At 42.8% G+C, this 19,978-nt stretch overlaps 1 protein-coding gene across 3 annotated transcripts in view; it reads left to right on the top strand.

Annotated features, from left to right (window-relative positions):
* MSH3 (mutS homolog 3) overlaps window positions 1–19,978 on the top strand; it is an 89,669-nt gene that overhangs the window by 20,800 nt on the left and 48,891 nt on the right. For all 3 annotated transcript variants that reach the window (XM_039566480.1, XM_039566481.1, XM_039566479.1), the window contains exons 9-11: window positions 11,513–11,625; window positions 13,398–13,512; window positions 19,890–19,974. In XM_039566480.1, the coding sequence (XP_039422414.1) occupies window positions 11,513–11,625; window positions 13,398–13,512; window positions 19,890–19,974 (313 nt within the window). The remainder of the gene's footprint in view (window positions 1–11,512; window positions 11,626–13,397; window positions 13,513–19,889; window positions 19,975–19,978) is intronic.

Raw genomic sequence — 19,978 nt, 5'->3', positions numbered from 1 at the left:
TCTCCCTGGGTGTCTTTATGATGTTGGAATTGGGAGTCTTTATTTTAGTCATAGCTGGAGAGCTTGGATGGAGACATTTCTGGAAGAAAATCAGGGGTAATACAATTTTCCAGCCTCATTCGGCTGTGAGGTCATTAGGGACAATGCAGTGGAGCATCACGCAGCTGGATCTTTCTTGGAAATGTGTAAGAAGGCTTTGCAAGGTACAGGCCATGTACAAAGGCAAATTTTGATTGGTTTTTGAAATGTCTTCAGAACAGTGGGTTTGATTTTTAGGATGGAGCTGTTTAATACTTGGGGTTTTTTATGGTCTCTGATGACATCTGTAATTACAGATGCTGACGTCTGGAAGATCCTGCTGTGGCTTTAAAATTTTTATTTCTGTAGTGTAGAAGGTACTTGCATGTGCGAGTGTCCCAAATGTTGAGTCTCCAAATCGAGGGGGGGAAAAGGGAAAAGTGAAATAGTTGCATAATCTGTCATATCCTTTCAGTTGGAGTTGGTTCAAATGGTTCTGTCAGTGGCATGAGAGGAGGATGAAATGTGAACAGCAAGTTACACATGCCAAAAACTAAGAAAAAAGAGACTTTGTGCCACAGTCTTAGCTGAAAAATGTGGTTGGATATTTGTCTTAAATGGTACGTCCTGCCCTTCCTGTTGCAGATGAAGCTTGCCCATAGATAAGGGAAGAACATATCTCGTAGGTGGGTGAAGTTGTCTACAAGAAGACATGGTAAGGGAACTCCTGCATGGAAAATCCCTTAGTTTTCCAAAGAGCATCCACTGCTCAGAGCACAGACCTTGAGTTCCTGAGATGAGGAGGAAGCAGATCCCCTGCTAGCATGGTCCAGCTGTGGGAGCAGCTACCCCAGCGTCAGGCCCATTTCAGAGCTCATCAGTGGGCTGCTGTTAGCAGTACATTGGATGTGTGTGCTCAGCTCTTTCCTGTGGCACAGGGGAATCTGCTGGAGCCGTGGCTGTGCAGCCAGTCCACCTGTTCTTGTTCTTGTGCAGTTGATCTACAGCTGGTTTATATCACACCTAATGACTTACACAGTTCCCTCAGAACAATTTTTTTTCTCAAAACCTTGGGAAAATTTTGCCTGGACGAGCTTTCTGGAACTCAGGTGTTACACAGTTTTGTCTGCTTTGGGAAATGCCCAAGGAAGGGAAGCCCCCAGCTTCACTGTGCCACCTATTTATGTGTTTAGCTGGTCTTGTGGAAAAGAATGCAGCTCATGGCTGCTCAGTTTTGTCCCTTCACTGTGGACCTCTCACCAGAGTCTGCTCTGGGCTTTTCTGAATGCCCCCTTGGGTGGTAGAAGATGCCCTCTTAACTTTTTCCATGCCAAATGAATTCAGTTTCCTTAGTCTGTCCTCATCTGACATATGCTATAGCCCCCTAATAATAGAATGCAATCCCCACACTGTTTTTCTTCTGCTCTGCAGCCTGAGTGAATGCATTCTCCACATTTTTTTCTAATGTTGGCTAATACCCAGAGGAGCAAGTATCCAGAATTTTCAGGTTTCGATATATTGAATATAACTATTGAATAACTATTGATAACTATTGAATATAGTTAATTATCATAGATATTAATTCAGAATATCAAGTCTTGTGCAGAAATATCTGGATAAAATTATCAAAATTCTGAAGACATCTTTTGGATTTTTTTCTCCTTTTTATTATAACTTCTTAGAATAAACAGAGAATTAAAGAACAATTGCAGCTCTTCTGCCTGAGTGCCACGTGTAATAACCTACCAGCATAGTTTGAAAACATAGTAATGTGTATACTTTCCTTCCATGTTTAAATTAAACTGTGGTATTATGGGCTAGTTTTGATTTTATTTTTTCTGATTAATCCAGTTGGTCTGTAACCTTACATGATGCCTGAGTATTTATCAAGAGGATTCAGTGGGGTGGATTTTTATTCTTAGTAGTTTTGTTTGGTTTTTGTGGTTTTTGTTAGTTTGGGTCAGGATTTGGCTGCCTGCAGTGCAGACAGGACATGCAGAGAGGTTCCTGGAGGCCTTGCAGCTCCTCCATCCCCTGTGACGCTGTGTGCAGAGTACAGCCATCTGCTCCCTGGCCTTCTCCCTCCACCAGGCCGTTCCTGGGGACTCTGTGCCCTGTGGCCCTCGGGACAGCGCTCCAGCCCAGCCAGTGGCTCTCCTGGGCTTGCTGTAGCTCTTCTGTTCTGAGCCTCTCTCACAGGAAGCTGAAAACCAAGCAGTGGGCACTCCCTGTCTGCAGTCCAAAGGAAGGTGTGTGAGAGCCTGGACAGCAGCTGGATCCCCTCTTGAGAGCCATGAACTTGAATCATTTCAGTGCAGTGATGGGTGGAAAATCCAGGTGTGGCCTTCCTGCTTGCAGAGGCAGCGTGCTTTCTCTGTGAGATCTGTACTGGATGTTCGGTGCTCCTTGTGAATTTCCACAGCAATTCTTATGCTGATTAAAGAACAGGAATTAAGTTTCTGACAGTTCTTGGCAGGTAGAGTAGTGGTAGCAGTGTGGGAGGTTAGCTCAGACTGATTTAAAACAGAGACATGGATGGACTTGTCACATCTCAGTTATTTCTTATATAATCCTTGGGAATGATGTTTCATAAGCTGATGGTGGCTTGCATTCAACTTCCTGTTGATGTTGTCAGTCTGTGCTTGTAGAATATCCCTTTACCAATTGCCTGGGCAAACGTGATTCCTGCTTCAGTAGTAATCCTGTATCACAGAATCCCAGCACACCTGGGGTTGGAAGGGACCTCTGGAGCTCACCCAGCCCAAGCCCCTGCCCAGCCCCAGGCAGGGTCCCCTGGAGCAGTGGCACAGGAACGTGTCCAGCTGGCCTTGGGATGTCTCCAGAGAGGGACACTCCAGGCCCTCCCTGGGCAGCTGTTCCAGGGCTCTGCCCCTCCATGGACAGAAGCTCTTCCTCCTGCTGGGCTGGAACTCGGTGTGGTTTATTTTATGGCCACTGCTCCCCATCCTGTCCCTGGCAGCACGGAACAGAGCCTGGCACCATCCTCTGGCACCCTCGGAGGTGTTTGTATGGATTGATGGGATCCCCTCTCAGCCTTCCCTTCTCCGGCCTGGCCAGGCCCAGCTCCCGCAGTCTCTGCTCATCACAGAGCTGCTCCAGACTCCAGATCACCTCTCTGGCCTCCACTGGACCCTGACCAGCAGCTCCATTGTGGATTTTCTGTGGCTGATACATTCTGCAACATTCAGCTTTGGTTTGGGGTTCTCTTTAATCCTGTGAACAAGTAATTAAGTTGAATTTAAGATTCTCTCCAGAAGTATGTTGCATTGTAGCCATCTGCTTTAAATTTTTAATTAAACAGCCTCACCTAGGAGACACTTTTGTTGGACAAAGCACTGTGTGTTTTGCATATGTGTGTGTATGACCCACATAACTTCTAGTGTTTTGAGGGCCAGTGCTATTTCAGATCTGTTGAAATTAAAATGCTTTGGAGATTTTTGTGCTCACACACAGCATGAGGGAAGGGGAGATAATTAGAATAGTTGGGAAATACTGTTAAGCATTGAGCTTGGCTTTCTTCAAGCTGAATTTAGACTGTTACTTCTGCTGCTAGAGAAGATGTGTCTTTGAATAAGATGTTTTCTACTGAATGTTTCCTCCATCAGCTTGGTGCTAGAGAGAGGTTGTGATGGTGAGTGTTGATGACAGTAGGCAGTGATTTGACAGAAGCACAATGGTTACGACTTCATTGCGAGATCTGGGAAGCCTTTGTAGGTGGAAAGCCTTCGCAAAAATATTTTAAGAGAGACAAGAGAAAAGTGCTTTGTGCTCAGAAGTTTTTGCTGTTGAAAACGAGAACTATTTGTGTTTCTGTCAGTCAGGACAAGTATGATCAGACAACACGTGTCCTTGTGAAACACAGAGCTGTGCATTCACTTTGGGAGGGTGTGTGATACACTGATGGAGCTGTGGGGTTCTCAAGAGGTAGTAGAAATGCTGCTGTTTAGAACGAGGTGGTAGTCCACACTTTTGTATTAGAGTTTCAAAACTAGTTCTTTCCAAGCTATTCTGTCATCTTTTTCTTTGCTCTGCCTGTCCAGACATTTTTGGTTTCTTTTAGTCACACTATTCATACTGTTTAATTTATTGGTTATACTTCTGAGGCACCTGAAAGTTTTTTTTTTCCCCTCCTAAATGATGCAAGGTAAGGTGGTAATATTTTTTGGTTATATAATGTGTAGTACTCAGCTTTTCTGTCTGCCAACCTATTGTCTGGTGGTGTAGACTTGCTTTTAGAAGGCCCTTTTGGGCTTGGTAATTCAAATAGAAATTAAAACAGTATTGAGTGGCTGCTGTACCAGATGTTTTTGTGGGCAGTGTCCTGGCGTGTGGCTGTGCCAGCAGGGAGCTGTGCCACTGTCCCTGCTGCTCTGGCAGCCCAGGCTGCAGCTCCAGCCCGCTGCAGCTTTCTGTGGTGCTGCATTGCCAGATTCGCTTGGGCCTGACCTGGGGCTGGCTCTGCTCCTCCAGCACCTCTGTCCCTGCAGGAACAGGCGCTTGTACCTCAGGGAGGTCACCTTGCTGGAGCCCTGCCCGCCCGGGGGCTGCACAGTTCCACCCCAGTGCTCTCTCTGGGGTGCCTGGCTCTGCTCCTGTGGTCCTCGCTGACCATCACAGTCAAGTTGTTAAGCAAAGAAAACAGAGAAACCTGGAGGTGCAGGAGGCAGCAGAGCTGGACGGTGGAGATCTCTGAGGAGTGAGTCTTCTCCCCTTGCAGTCTTGCAGTGAGCCACTGCAAATAGTGAAATAAAGCTTCTGGCCATAGAGAGGGCTGGAACAGGACTGTGCTGCAATCCTGAGACAGTAAGCCAGTGCTCTTAAAACTGTCTGGTGACAACCTTCTGTATTTTCCCATAATGACTGCTCTGGTCCTGTCACTGTCACCATCTTTTCACTTTGCTGTTGCTGAGTTATTTAACCGTGCTAAGCCAGCAAGAAGTTGTGTTTTCTTCCTCCCACCATGAATTTTTTCTGGCACAGAATGCTCCCATTGCTTGGTGCAGGGTCAGGGAGGCTCTACAGCCATTGCAGAGGAAGCAGTGGGAATAGGAAGAGTGGTGGCAGTCAGTAGGTGCAGTGGTGTAGACATGCACACAGCTGCAGCTGCTAAGCAATTGAGACCAGACACAATGGTAAGAGCTAGTGTTGAATTAAATGAGTAATTACTCCCTTTTTATAAAGTTTGCTTGTCCAGCTGTACATTGTGTGAAGTTTAAGACCCACACTGAAAGTAAATACAGAAAATGACCCTATCTGATGGGAAAGAACACAGGTAATGAACATTTTATTTACTACTTGGCAAAAACTTGGGAAACACAAGCATATGAAATGCTCCATCCTTGAGGACAAAAAGAGGGAGAGGGGGGCTTGGAATTTGAAAATGATCCCAAAAGCACAGTGTAGGGCTCATGTCTGTCAGCGAGGTACAACAAAGAGAGCTGGGGAGGAGCCTTCCACGCCTGATTTTATGATATATAGCATACATGTGGAGTTTCATTCATTTGTCACCAGTGCATTTTTCATCTTTGTTGTATAGATACACATACGTAGAAAGACTTGCATTCGCCCATAGGGATAATCCCAAGATGTCATGAGCAAATGATTGGCTCTGTGTCCTCACTCCCTCCTCGCTCCCACTTGGATTCAGAAACAGCTATTTTTCCTCGGTGGGGTTTAACAGAAAGAGCATTATTGCATGCAATATGACAGCTATTAGGTTTGCCTGTGTTTTGTTTTGTGGTGTTCTTGTTGCCTTTGTTTGTTTGTTTGTGGTTGGTTGGATTTTGTTGCTGTTTGATTTTTTCCATTGCTGTTGGTTTGGTTTTGATTGGGTTTGGTATGGTTTTTTTTGTTTTGTTTAATTTGTCTGAAGCCCTGCAAGAAGAGCAATTTTTGCTGTTTGGCATAATCCTGAATGGAGGAACCACTGATTTTGGGGACAAACTTGTGCAGCTTGTTTACCAGGCTGTCAGTAGCACATCTCTGTTGGGGTGCAGGTGGAGGTGCATGTGATGGTCCACGTGGGACAATCACATGGCAGATTGGTCCAGGCTCCTGATGACACCAAAGCAGTGTGAGCTGCATCCTCCCAGCATCATGTTCTGTATAGCTCCTGCAAAACACAGAGGAAAGTCATTGTAGCTGAGGTGTGGTGAGATACTGTGCTGGCTCTGAGGAGCTGTGATCTGATGCCTGCACAAGGCACTGCAGTGTCCTGTAAGTATTGCTGGTCACTGCATGGGGCCTGCTCTGTGCTGTCACTTTGCAGCAAACTCTACATGCTTGGGATATTGAATGGAAAGAACTTCTTCATTAGAGGTTAGGGCTTTGTTTATCCCTCCATGTGTTTGTTCACAGCCGTACATGATGGAGAAAATGGGTGCTTTTTTGGTAATTTCTCTGCCACGTTTTAAGTCAGGTTTTCTAACACTGCTTGCGGCCACGTCAGCCTCACAGCACATTTGAGTGGGCTGGGGTTTCCTCTCTGGCACTGCCTTTGTGAGTGGTGCCTGGAGCAGCAGGGCAGTGCTGAGCTGATGGAGCTGTGCAGAGCACTCACCTCATTTCCACAGGGAGCCCCTGAGTGCTGCTCTCCAGCCTGTGTGGGCCCGTTCTGTAAGAGCACTTCCCTGTGAATCATGCTGTGCAGATCAGCTGTGAGGACGTGTGAAACAGTGTGAAATAACCTCCCTGAGATCAAGCAGGTACAGGATCTGCGTCTTCTCTGTCCACAGAATCCGCTCCTCTGCACTTGAGGGAAATTAAATTGATGTGGTGGGAGTGTCTTTTTTCAGTGTTGACTGTTGCTCATCCTGGCTTTTCCTAGGTGCTAAGAAATAGTTTCCTAGCACTTCTTGATCTTTTCTACTTTCTGAGACATGAGTGCAGTGTGTCTCATCCCATTCTTCAGACAGGCAGATGGAAGGAGCCTGAAGAAGATTGGTGTCTATTTGTGGATGCAGAAACTGCTGCAGTACAACTGTGCTTGTGTTTTGTCCCATGCTGCCTAATTCTGCCCTCACAGAAGGGATGCAGTGTCATACAGAGCCTGCACAGCCCTCTGCCCTTTGCTTTTCTCATAACCTCCTTCCTCCATTTCTTTGGCAGCTCCTGCCTCTGAGTTCCTAAAGCTAAAAGAATGTTTCCTTCAAATTCCTGAGTTCCAGGCTTGTCAATGTGGTTGGAGTTCTTTTCAGATGTAGTTCTTCCTGAGAAAATCAGAAAATGTATTGAGAAGTGTTGGTAGTTTGGACAGAAAATGGCAAGCAAGGAGTTTTCCTCAAGTTTTTCTCTGTGTGTGTATATCTGTATGTAAGATACATATGCATGTGAGTAAGTAGATATACATGTATGTGTATATGGATATTTTAAAGAGTGTCAGGGCTGCTTCTGGGCTTTTCAGCAGCTTCTGACATTCAGGAAGGGTTGGGGATGGAGCATTTTGGAAGCTGGAGGTCCCGTGGGGTGATCTGTGCTATATAATGTAACATCCATGTGGTGATTTTTTGGTTTTCATGGACAGCAGTGATTTGTATCAGCTACTCAGAGAAGGTGACTGTGCTGCTTTCTTGCAACAGCAGTCTCCATCTCTGGCATCTGAAGGCTGCTCAGAGCAAATGTGGGGAAGTACTTGACTCTGACAGGAGAAAAAGCTGTGCTTCTAAAAATGTGCATGCTTGGTGCCAAAAGAACAACTGCTTGGAAATGTCCTTCGGGCTTTGCAAGAGAGGCTGCTGGAGCTCCGTGCCAGGATTCACCAAAAAAGGAGGGGGGTGGTTGTTCTCCAATCCCACAGACACACTCAGCCCCCCGAGCTAAGAGTGGCTGGGTAACAAAGGTAACACAGTGGTGACAAGTAAAGGAAATACAATTTCTGCCAAGCATATTGGTAAGGGAAGGTGACACGATGTGCTTGGGTTTCTGAAGGGACTAATGCATTCAGGTTGCCTTGCCCTGCTGGGCAGTGCTGGCATTTTTTCCCTGCAGTGACAGGCTGGTCATCCCAGGAGAATAAACTATGAGAAATGCAGAGAAAAGATCAGTTTAAATAAATTGTATAGGAAAAATTTAAATAAATTATTTGTGCTTAACGGATCTGTGCTTAGCATCAGAAAAAAAATTGCATCCTAAATTTTAGGAGCAGACACCTTCCCACATTCTGCATCATTGATGTCCTTGTGTTGTGATACAGGGCTGTACAGTGAAATTTTGGTCCATGCCCCCCTGCATTTGAATGCCCTAAAGCAGAATGGGCATGGCAGGATAGTAGCTGAAAGATAAAATTCTGCAGTTACTTGTTTTCCTTAGGAGGACTTCCTGAGCTTTAAGAAAACTCAGTTTGGACGTGTCTGTTTTGCAGTGAGTCTTTATTCACGTTATGCCTGTTTATTGTGAATTGTAGAGCAGCAGTGAAGTGATTCCTGCTTTATTCAGCAAACTGCAGTTAGCTCTCCTGCTTAAAGCAAGCTCATTCTCAATAAAAGATTTTATTATGTTTTAGATATCTTGAGTCAGTTTCAGTAAATTAGTTTTATTTGTGTTGTTTTCTTTTAGCTTCTAGCATTTTTATAAATGTTTTTCTTAAGAGACTTACCCATCCAAAAAGAGAGATCTCTTTTAATTATTTTCCCTATGCACTTGGTAAACAATGAATTTTAAGTGGATGCATTGGATTGTCAGATAAATAGAGGAAATAAACGCAGCAGTGCTGGTCCTTTTTCACTTTGTCAGCAGGGTGACTGATAGATTAGTCCCTCTGGTAACAGAATCATAGAACAGGGTAGGTTAGGATGTGCATGTTACATTATTACATGATTACTCTCTGTGTGTAACTGTGTGTTTTAGGATCCCATCCTTTATGCATCTGTCTGTGGTTGCACTGGTTTCAGATCCTTGGTTGTGGGTGATGGTCATCTCCTTGAGCAACTTTAGTACTCATCTTGTGAGGAGGAACAGCTCTGCATCAAATCCCAGCGTGCGGGAGGAGCAGGGATTCTGATGAGGGGCACTGCGGGTTCTTCTGTACCCTCAGCTGGCAGCTGGAACCCCCAAAGCTCCCTGGTCACTCAGTGTCCAGTTCAGGAGGTGCAGAAGGACTGGGCAGGGGAGGTGAGGGACCCTTGAGAGGTTGAGTTGATCTCTGAGGAGCCTTGTCATGCCAGGGACTGAGAGCATGGCTTGTTTTCAGGGAGCTGGGAGGGTATCAGGGAAGCACGAGATGAGTTGAACTGCAGCTCATTTGGAGGCTCTGACAAGACTGATGTTTACAGAAGTTGATGGCAAATTGACTTGTGATTTAAATAGGCATTGGTGGCTGGAGAGATAAAATAAACATCGACATATCAGCCTGCCTGTAATCAGGAAGATGGCCTTCGGGTGATCATCTTGCTGCACAAAGGACACACATGAAAACCTGCTGCTGCAAGCTTTGTTTTTATACATCTTGATAATAGTTTAGTTTTTTCCACACATGGAATCTGTAGCTTCCCATTTTTTACTTTATCTAGAATATCAGGTGCATACTCTCTGATAGTCAGAATGTCATACATATATTTGATGTTGCTGTATCTAGAATACAAATATTAAAATATTTGAAGATCTTTGCAGATCACTGAGTTAATAATTTTAAATTAATGAATAATTTTAAATGTTTCCCATTCATAGAGCTGACAAAGAAAAATACTGTAAGAAGTTCCTCAACCTGTATTGATTGTAACTATCATATTCCAGAGTTTATGCTCAGGAGTTGGATAAATTTGGTTATAAAAGGGAATAAAATCACAAATACATTAAGGAAAACAACACCAATTGATGTTTAAACTTAAGAAAACAAGCAGGTGTGGCATGAACCATCCAGTGAAATACACCCCAAAGCCTTCGTTTTTGACTTTTCATTCTAAGAATTAGCTCTGCAGACCTTGTTAAGCCTTGCTTTTCTGTAGCCATTCCTATGAAAACATAAAGAGGTAGAAATTAAAAATAAAATCTTGTTTAAAAATATTTCTCTAAGTCCTTACACATGGTCAGCAGAAGGGCCCTTCTGTCTTTTAAGGCTGACTCAAAGGTTTGTTGTGTTCTGCTGACCTCCAGGTACCATACATCACATCACGAGCAGTGTAGTGCTGAAGGGATGTTTTTGCACAAGGCTGCAGTGAAGCACGTGCTAATTCAGCAAAAGGGCTGAAATGTGGTAGAGCAGATGATTGGTGAGGGTTGGAGCGAGTGCAAAAAGGCAAGGAAGAAAACAGCTGCTTGGTGTTGGTATTTTCCTTTGCTTTAAGAATGGTTGCTCATTCTGAGAAGGGCTGGGGAGAGGGGACTCCCAGAGAGTATAAAGACTGGAAAATTAATTGGATCAGTCAGGTAAAACGAAGGCAGGGAGAAGATCACTGAGCATGTCCTGGTTAGTTTGACACAGGTTATGGAAATTAACTCTCATTTTTAAGAGCTGGGCCCGAGAGATATGTTGTTCCGTTCAGGTGGGAGTATGTTGAATGTAAGGCAGAAAATCTGTTTTTTCCTGTGAAGCTGAAAAGCCCTGCAAAAAGGGTATTGATTAACCTCCATGCTGTAATAGCTACACAGCCCCTCTCACTGGTGTAATTCCAGGCTTCTCAAAGCACTTGGTTAATTCACATCCCGTGGGGGTTTGAGAGTGAAAACACTGAGGCTGAGTAGGTTTTGTGTGTGTCTTTTTCCTGGAGCTTTCTCCTGGCCCCTGGTTCATGCTGTAGCTGTGTAACTGTGCTCCAGGGTGGCAGAGGCACCCTGTGTTCTTCTTGTGCTTTTTTAACCAGCATATCTGTTTAATGCTTATTAACAGCTGTGCAAATTGAAATGGTAAAGCAGCATCCCGTCTTAATTTCAGCAGCCCGTTAGGAAAAGCAGCCAGTGTAGAAATGCTGCATCTTGTACAGTTTGCTGTGTTTGCTGCTGCTGTTAAACTGGGAGGAACTGCTGATACGCTGGCAGGAGTGGGTTATCAGTAATAACATCCTTGGCTGGCTTGACTGCACAAAACCTAAAAGAAATCCAGCCCTTCAGTTCTACAGCATGGAACAAAGTCTTCCAAGACAAAGGATAATTAAATATGGTGACAGATAGCATAGGAGAATAGCTTGATCATCAGAAGCCTTTAAGAAGAGATAAGGCAAATACTTGTTAGGATTGGTGAAGACATGTTTGCTCTACCTTGCAGGTGTGCTAGACCACGTCTTGCAGTCTCTTTTGGGTGGGCTTGCTGCTGTTTGGGTTTGCTTTGTTTGCACTTTTACAGAGGTTGGAAGAAACACTTAAAAAAACACACCACACTTGGAAATGTTCTCAACCCACTTTAATAGCTCATCTCTTCATTCTTTACCCGTTCAATTGTTAACAAAACAAAGACAAAGGAAAGTGCACCTTTGCAACCTCCTTCAGTGTTCTTCATGGAGGGAGCATAAAAAACTGAATGTCAAATATTTTTTCTTTGCAGGTTACAGGATGACAGAATTAGGATAGAAAGGATGGAAAACCTCAATTTTGAGTACAGCCATGCTTTCCAGAGGGTTACTGACTTCTATGCGAAGGAAGTGCCTGGTACTACAGGTATGTAATTCAGATTTTTATGCAAAAGAAGTGCCTGACATTACAGGTCTTTTATTCCAAATATCTTTGAATCATGCATCCTATTAGCCTTTACATCCGTGCAGGCTTTTGGCCACCTCTGCTTAATTTTTGCACAGTGGGATTTTATTTTGAGCTTGGAGGAAAATGAACGTTATTTAAATAGAAATGAATACAGGCCAACCATTACTTTTTTTTGTAACTTGAAGGTGTGTGTTTAGACAGTTTTAAATTTGAAGATATATAGCAGCTGAGGGGGATTACTCAGCATCTGAAATGTTTCTTCAAGTTCACAGAATCCCAGGATATCTAGGGCTGAAATAGTTCTCTGGAGATCATCCAGCCCAAGCCCTCAACCCCAGCCAGGGTCCCCTGGAACCTTTGTCTGGTGGGTTTGGGATGTCTCCAGAGAGGGACACTCCAGGCCCTCCCTGGGCAGCTGTTCCAGGGCTCTGCCCCTCCTTGGACAGAAGCTCTTCCTCCTGCTGGGGTGGAACTTGGTGTGGTTTATTTTATGGCCACTGCTCCCCATCCTGTCACAGGACACCATTGAAGAGAGTCTGGCACCATCCTTTGACAACCCTTTGAGGTATTTCTATGGATTGACAAGATCCCCTCTAAGTCTTCTCTTCTTTAGACTAAACAGGCTCAGCTCCCAGTCTCTCCTCATAAGAGATGCTCCAGCCTCTTACCATCTTTATGTCCTCTGCTGGACCCTCTACAGCAACTCATTGTCTTTCTGGAAGTATGGAGCCCAGAACTGAACACAGCATTCCAGATGTAGCCTCACCTGGCCAGGCCAGAGGGGCAGGATCCCCTCCCTGACCTGTTGGCTGTACTCTTCCTGATGCACTCCAGGATCCCACTGGCCCTCCTGGCCCCTAGGGGCACTCTGTCAGCTCACAGTGAACTTGTCATTCACCAGTACCCCCATGTCCTTCTCCACAGAGCTGGTCTCTTGTAGGTCATTCCCAATCTGTTCTGGTACTTGGGGTTATTCCTCCCCTGGTGCAGGACCTGTACTTGCCCTTGTTGAACTTCATTAGGTTTCTCTCTGCCTAGCTCTCTCAAGCACAGTGTCCCCTTGGTGAATCCCTGCTGGCCACTCCTGATGACCTTTCCTTCTGCATGCTTAGTGATGACCTCCAGAGCCACCTGTCCCTTCACCTTTCCAGGGATGGAGGTGCCTGGCTGGGCATTTCCTGGGTCCTCCTTCTTGTCCCTTTGAAGATAGGAGTAACATTCTTGTTACTAAGTTCTAAAGTTCTTGTATGTGTTCTCTGAGAACAGGAGGACATCCCCAAAAAAACCTGAACTGTGTGGGTTTTTAAAAATGCCAGTTTATGTTGTGGTATTGTGGAGTGAGTTATTGTGTTGTTGCAGCTGGAAGAGGCACTGTAGCAGAGCACTGTGCACAGAAATGGAGATGTCAGAATTCCATTCTTAGTTTGTATCTTTAGAAGTTTGTTATGCCAACAGTTAGTCATTTTTATGAAGAAAAACCCATGGAGTCAAATGTTTTCTGTTTCATAATGTTTACACTGTGGCAATGTTCTGCATTATTTGGAACCATAAGTGTTATTTTGGAGCCTTGGTCTGAGTTGGTTTACAGATCTCATAAAGCACTTTACATACATCACAGATTTCTATCAGAATAAATTGAAAAGCAGATTATGCTTTTTCTACAATATATTAGTAGCAGACAGTGAGTTAACCAGAATGTAAGCATTTAACAAGAAGAATTTTTTTTTTAGGTCCTCAAAAACTATCTGTAATACTAAGCTTGGATAAGCCTGTTATTTGCTCTCTGGCAGCAGTAATTGCATATCTCAAAGAATTTAATTTGGAAAAGATGCTTTACAATCCAAGGTAAGTTGCCTTATATAAACTTCCAATTCAAAGCACCACTTCTTGCAAGTTTTAGCAGACAATGTCCCTGATTGTAATGAAAAACCTGCTAGTGATAAACATAGTCTTTGTAAAAATTACACCTTACATGTGATTTCCTAATCAGAACTGAAAGAATCAAGTGGTTTCTTTGAGTGGTGTTTCATGAAAATCTTTATGAAGTATGTTTGTGTAGACATTACTGTTAGTGATGTGAATGAGCATGTACTGCTGCCAAGTGTTACTGAGAACAAACAAGGTGCAAAAACTGGTAGATACCAGGGAGAAAACTTTAAAGCATGTTTTATCAGCTGTCACATCTCAACCTCAGTTTTACTGTGTAACCAAAATGTAGGGCTTTTTTGGGCAGCTTTAAAAAAAAATAAATTGCTGTTGCAACTTAGCTTTGCAGATGTCATTGCAGTTTGCCAGCAGTGTGTAAATAATGTTTCCTTTCTAAAGCTCTGGAGGCAGGTATAAACTAGCATGTTGTAATGCTCAGGCAGTACTCAGCAGATCTGCTTGAGATGTTGAATCTAGGTATCAGTTTTAAAGAAAACAGGCATTTAATGCATCCTGGCTTTCTGGAAAATCCCTTGGCTGGACTCAGTGGTAAGTAGGAGCGGGGAGAAGGATCACGACAAAAACTGTCGCTAGACCACCACCATTTGTGCAAAGTTACTGCAAAACCACACAGACATGGATATAATCTTGTCACCTCTTAAGTAATCCCAGCACTTGGGTTTATTAGATATGCTCAGATGAGTACTCAAGATTTGTGACAGGGTTATGCAGGTGGAATCAAATGAAAATGGAAAGGTGTCGCTGCTAAAGCTTCTCTTATCCTGTTCTGCACAAGTATAAAACATTGCTGTCCTACCTGGCTTAGCTTTGAAGATATCATTGAGGCCTATTAAATAAAACAGCTTTATCTGTCGTGGATCCTCTGTAAAATATTCTCCCAGTTGTCTCAGTATTCCTCTGTCCTATAAGTAGGCAGGATTTCATAAAGTCAGTCTGGCTGCAGACTGGAAACTTAGAAATATGTCATGTCATTTGTAGACCATTCACATGTGGTATGAGATTCTGAGAGTTTGAAGCCTAATTTTGAAGGGCTGCCTACATTGCCAGTTTAGATTACCAGCTGCATTTAAAAAATCCACTGCTGGTGGCAGCTTTAAACACTTTTTAAACACTTTTTCAGGTGTCCACTAAAACATTTGGGAATTATACATGTGTTCTGAATTTTGGGATGGATTTTTTTCCTTAGGTTGCTCTTCTTTCCAAGCTGTATTTAAATGTTAACAAAAAGTTTGATGTGCGTACAGACCGAATGAGGAGAGAATTCCTGTGGCATCTCCCCTGCTGATCCCTCAAGGGGTGTGCTGATCTGTGTGTTCCAGCCCTGTGGTGTGCCTGATTATCCTCTTTGACTGCCTTTTTTTGTTATTTATTTATTTTTTTTAATATGCTGGCATAGGTGGAGAAATCTTGTAGAGTTTCTGAGGAAGAAAATGAGTTCCAAGAAAATGCCATTTCGTGGTCAGCTCGTGGGTCACTGCTGTCACAATGCCCTGTGTGCAATCACACGGGAGGTGAATGTTCTTTCAGCTGGAGAAAATGTGAAATCCATCTTTTATGTAGAAGTAATTCAGTAGCAGAGGACAAATGTAATTATGTGGAGGCTTATGTAGCAGCAGTCAGTCACATTTGTAACAGCTGCATCCTAAAATCAAGTGCATTATAGACTGGGAAGGAAAACTAAATCTTGGCATCGACATTTGCCTGCTGAAGGTTGCTCTAATGGATTTCTGGGTAATGTGTGAGCATCTGAGTGAAAAGGCAAAGAAATATTTAATATTTTGGTGATGTTCTGTGAAGAAATAAAATAACATTTTTTGAGATAACTTGTGGTCGGGAGCTTGGATCCTGCTGTTGTTTATTTCTAAAGCCTTTATGCTCCGACTACCCAGTATTGAGTTCCACTTGCTGTTTGTAGTGTGTCATGGGGATCAACAAAGTGAGCCAAATATTGAGGCAAACTCAACTTCAATATTTTCCTAATGCCAGTGAAATGCTATCTAAATACTGAAAACTGAAAGACTTTTAAGCAAATTATGTCAGGCTCATGAATCTCCTGAATTAGGAAATAGAAGAGAAAGAACTTCCATTGCAGTGTCAAGTAACTTAAAATTCCTGGAAGAATTCAGGTCAGTGAGCATGTACAGATGAGTATGAGGATGGAGCTGTGAGGTAGTTTTCAGTCTGTTAATGTGTCACAGAGCTGGATGAAGAAGACCTGTTTGATAGGAAGAATGACAGAAAAATTCATTGCACCTCTGTACCATCTTTGGACAAACACTTTTCTCCCAACTGGAAACAAGTTCCATTTCAGTTTAGTAGGAAGAGTAATGAAATACCATATAAATCAAGGAATCCTCATTGGTGGGGGGAAGCAGGTTTTGCTCTAATATGTAGATGAAGCTTTAAAATCTACTTTTAAGATCCTAAAAACATCAAAATATTGCACAGAAATAAAGATTTCTACCACTGCAGGACTCCAAGGTATGGCTAGGGTGCTTTAGAGTTCCAGCAGCAAGTAAAAATAGATTTAATAATGAATGGCACAAGTTTTTGTGAATCAATGTGTTCTAATACCTTTACGTACGGAAAGACCTTTATTAAAGGCTTTTGTCAAGAAGTTGGTACACATCTAGGAGAGGTTTTCAAGCAGATTCGAGTACCCAGTTTTGTTTGAAAAATCATTATTTGCATAGCAGTTGCTGAGGAAATGTGTCTTGGTGTGTTTCAGTTTTACCTCTGTGTTTTCCAGCATGTTGGATATGGAAGAGAGAGACTTTGTAGATAGGTGAACTTAAAGAAATGCAGGAAATAATACACAAAACAAAAAGGGATTCAGGTCAGAAGTTCTAGCCCTGTGGAAATACTCACTAATGACTTTAAACCTGGTTAATTAGAGTCTGGGCTTGACATCCTTTGCTACACAGATTGTGGTAAATGTCTTTGGTATGAAACCTAAAGAAAACATAAAGAAAACTAATGCTCCTGACAAATGGAGGGACTTGTTTTTACTTCTTAAAGCTTTTAGGGATTCCTACATTTCTTGTCTGTGTAAGTTCATTCTGTGGTTTATTCAGCCCTAGGGATCTAAAAGACAGCATCTCTAGAGGTCTGTAAAAGGTAATTGAGCAAAGAAATTCTGTTGCTTTCAGGGTGCCTTGCAGCTTCACTCAGAAGCGTTAGAGATTTGGAAAAGGAAAGTAGTTGAAAATTCCCTATCTAAATAACGTGCATTCACTTAGGCTGAAATACTGAGTATGAAATTATATTTATTATCACCTGTGGAGAAAATAATGAATACAGCATTAAAACCACCATTCGCTGCAAGCTTCTTGAGTGGCAAAATACCAGAATCACAGACTGGTTTGGATCAGAAGGGACTTTAAATCCCATCCAGAGCCACCCCTGCCAAGGGCAGGGACACCTCCCACTGTCCCAGGCTGCTCCCAGCCCCAGTGTCCAGCCTGGCCTTGGACACTCCAGGGATCCAGGGGCAGCCCCAGCTGCTCTGGGCACCCTGTGCCAGGGCCTGCCCACCCTGCCAGGGAACAATTCCTTCATAAAACGAAATCTCTCCTGTCTTAGTTTAAAGCTGTTCCCTCTTGTCGTAACCGCCTGTGTAGAAAGTTGCTCTCACTCTTTTTTATAAACCCCCTTAAGTACTGAAAAAATGACAAAGATGATCCAGTTTCTCCAATAACACATAATGATTGAAGTCTGAGGATGTACTTTGCTGTCCTGAGGCAGAGCAGTAACCTTTTCATACTCATCATCGTGTGGTCCTACTCCGAAAAAGTAATTTTATGAGTAGGAACCTCATTCTCATGAGTAGTCCCTATAAGATTCCTAAAGCTTCCTAGAAGCTTGAGTTTGTTTACTCTTTCCCTTTCTCTGAGCCCAGAGCTGATGTGACCCTGCCTTGCCACACTCCTCTGTTATGGACTTGCCAGCTGTTTCTATTACTTGGGTTTTGTGCTGTTTGAGTACTTGAGACTGTTGCACGTCAGTTCTTTGAAACTGGGGTCACAGTGTCACCTACAGGAGGAGTTGTGGCCTTGTGATCCTGTCAAAATGATTTCTGAAAGGTCACTTTCAGCAGTGCAGGAGAGGGCTGATAGCACCACATTAGCATTTCACACAAGGATCATGCTGAGGCCTTTGCTGCAAAACCAGCCCTGACTTAATAGGTACTTACAACCTTCTTCTGCCGTGTGGTCTCTAAATACCTTATAAAGAACATGGGTTTTTTTCACATTTTTGTCAAGTGCTGATCCCAGGCTGAAGGAAGATGAGTGGGTGGAAGCAAAACATGTTCTGTGACATGTGGAATTGTTGGTTGGGCATATCCTGCAGTTGATCTTGACTGTTACTCATATACTCTAAACTCTCAATTACCAGGATTAATAGCAGGATGAAGTAACTCAGATAAAGAAAACACCTGGGTAATGTAAGACACACATAATTTATGCTATGAAAACAACTTCATCTTATCTGATCTGAAAGAACTGTAAATATACTGTGAGAGAACAGCAAATACACTGTCAAAGAAGAGTAAATACACTGTGAAAGTAGAGTAAATCCACTGTGTGGTGGAACAGAGTGAGTTGTCTTCAGACACTCCTGGGCAGCCCTGCTGTGAACAGGGTGTGTCCTGTGCTCTGAAGCCAGGAGAGGTGGGGGAGCACCAGAGCCAGTAAAATCCACAATCCTGAAACTCTGATGGGACAGGAAGACCCAGGAGCACCCTTTGGCTTTTGAGAGGAGGTGGAAGGAACACCCAGCTGGGTTTAAGAGACCAAAGGCTTGAGCAGTGCCAAATAGGGAAACTGCAGTCAGTCCTGGATGTAGAAAGGTGCTTTTGGAACACCAGATGGTACTTGTTGTTTTATGCAGGGAGTGGGAGTCAGGCAGAAATCATTCCTAATTAATTTTTGCCAGCATCAGCAGTTGTGACTGAAGATAATAAAGGAAGTATTGTTTTGTTGCTTACAATATTGTGTAATTTGGAAAGTGTTGCTGGTTTTGCTTCCAGTGTTTTCTTTTGCTGGTCAACTTCGTTGGTTTCTGAAATAGCACACAAAGCAGAATAATTATGACTATGGGTACGGTTCTGAGTCAGCTGTACTTCCAAGCTGTCATTAAACTTCTTGAGGGCCCTCAGTAGAATCTGCTTTTTTTACAATTCTGTGGAAAATACTTCTAATTTGACCCATTATTTAGGAAAAAAATTGGTAGCAGGCCCAAGCACCTGCATACAACATAAATATATAAGATTAGTCTTTGAATATTTCATATTTCTGAAAGTTTTGGTGCTGTTCTTGTTTTTAGTGTAGCAGCAATGCAGCTGTGTGTGCCTAACAGAAAAGGTTGAGAATTCAAGTACTTTTCCAGTGGGTTTAAAATTCAATGCACTGAAAAAAAAATGGTGGAAAGTGAAGAAAACAGTTTTAAATATTGCCCAGCAAATGGTTCTGCTTAGTCTAAGCCAGCAAAGAGTGTCCTAGATTCTGTGCAGAGGGCAGTCAGCAGGATGATTAACCCAGACAATCATGACTTGATTTGTCAGAAGCATTTAGTGAGGGTATTGCACTTCGTGGTCCTGACTACTATGTGTGTGTCTGAGGCTGAAATGATTTTTATGTCTAATGTGATTGCACACCTAATACCATTATTTTATTAAATAAAGCAACACAACCTTTGGGTTGGTCTCATCCGGTTCTGTGAAGGAGTATCAAAAGTCAAGTAATTTTGGTCATGGTTATTACATAATTAAAACAAAATCAAATCGTTTCAATCTCCCCTATTTCTGTTTTCCTACATAGTTGCACTTGCAGCCTGTTTAAATTTTCAGTAGTGATAAAAAATATGAATATGTATTTTAATATGATGTTTTGAGGATGATTTGTGTTAAAAGTCTGTTCCACTCTTAAAGTATTAATTGTTAGTCCTATCCTTGCTAAATTGTAAACTGAATAAAGTAACCATTTAGTGGAAAAGGGTTAGATAACAGGAGGGCTGGATTTTGTTCTGAGCTTTGTCAGAGTCATTGTAGGAAATGGGGAAGTGAGTCTGAAACTTTATTTTCCCAAGCAGAAAGTTAAAAGAAGTTATTAGTGTTCAGTTCCTTTATTTATTTGAACAGATTTTAATTTCCTACTTGACTTTTTAAAATTTGTTTGCATAACTGTTGAGTTCTCTAATGTGAGAAACCTGACAGTGCTTCAGTGTTCTGCCTGTGCCCAAATTTAAGATATAACATCTGAAATTCCTCTCCCCAGCAATTTCAAACGGTTGTCTAGTGAAACTGAATACATGACAATTAATGGGACAACAATGAAAAATCTTGAAATTTTACAGAATCAGGTAA

The sequence above is a fragment of the Corvus cornix genome, chromosome Z, assembly GCF_000738735.6.
Source record: "Corvus cornix cornix isolate S_Up_H32 chromosome Z, ASM73873v5, whole genome shotgun sequence".
NCBI lineage: Eukaryota > Metazoa > Chordata > Aves > Passeriformes > Corvidae > Corvus > Corvus cornix.
The sequence above is the reverse complement of the archived record's forward strand: the minus strand, read 5'-3'. Positions and strand labels throughout refer to the sequence as shown.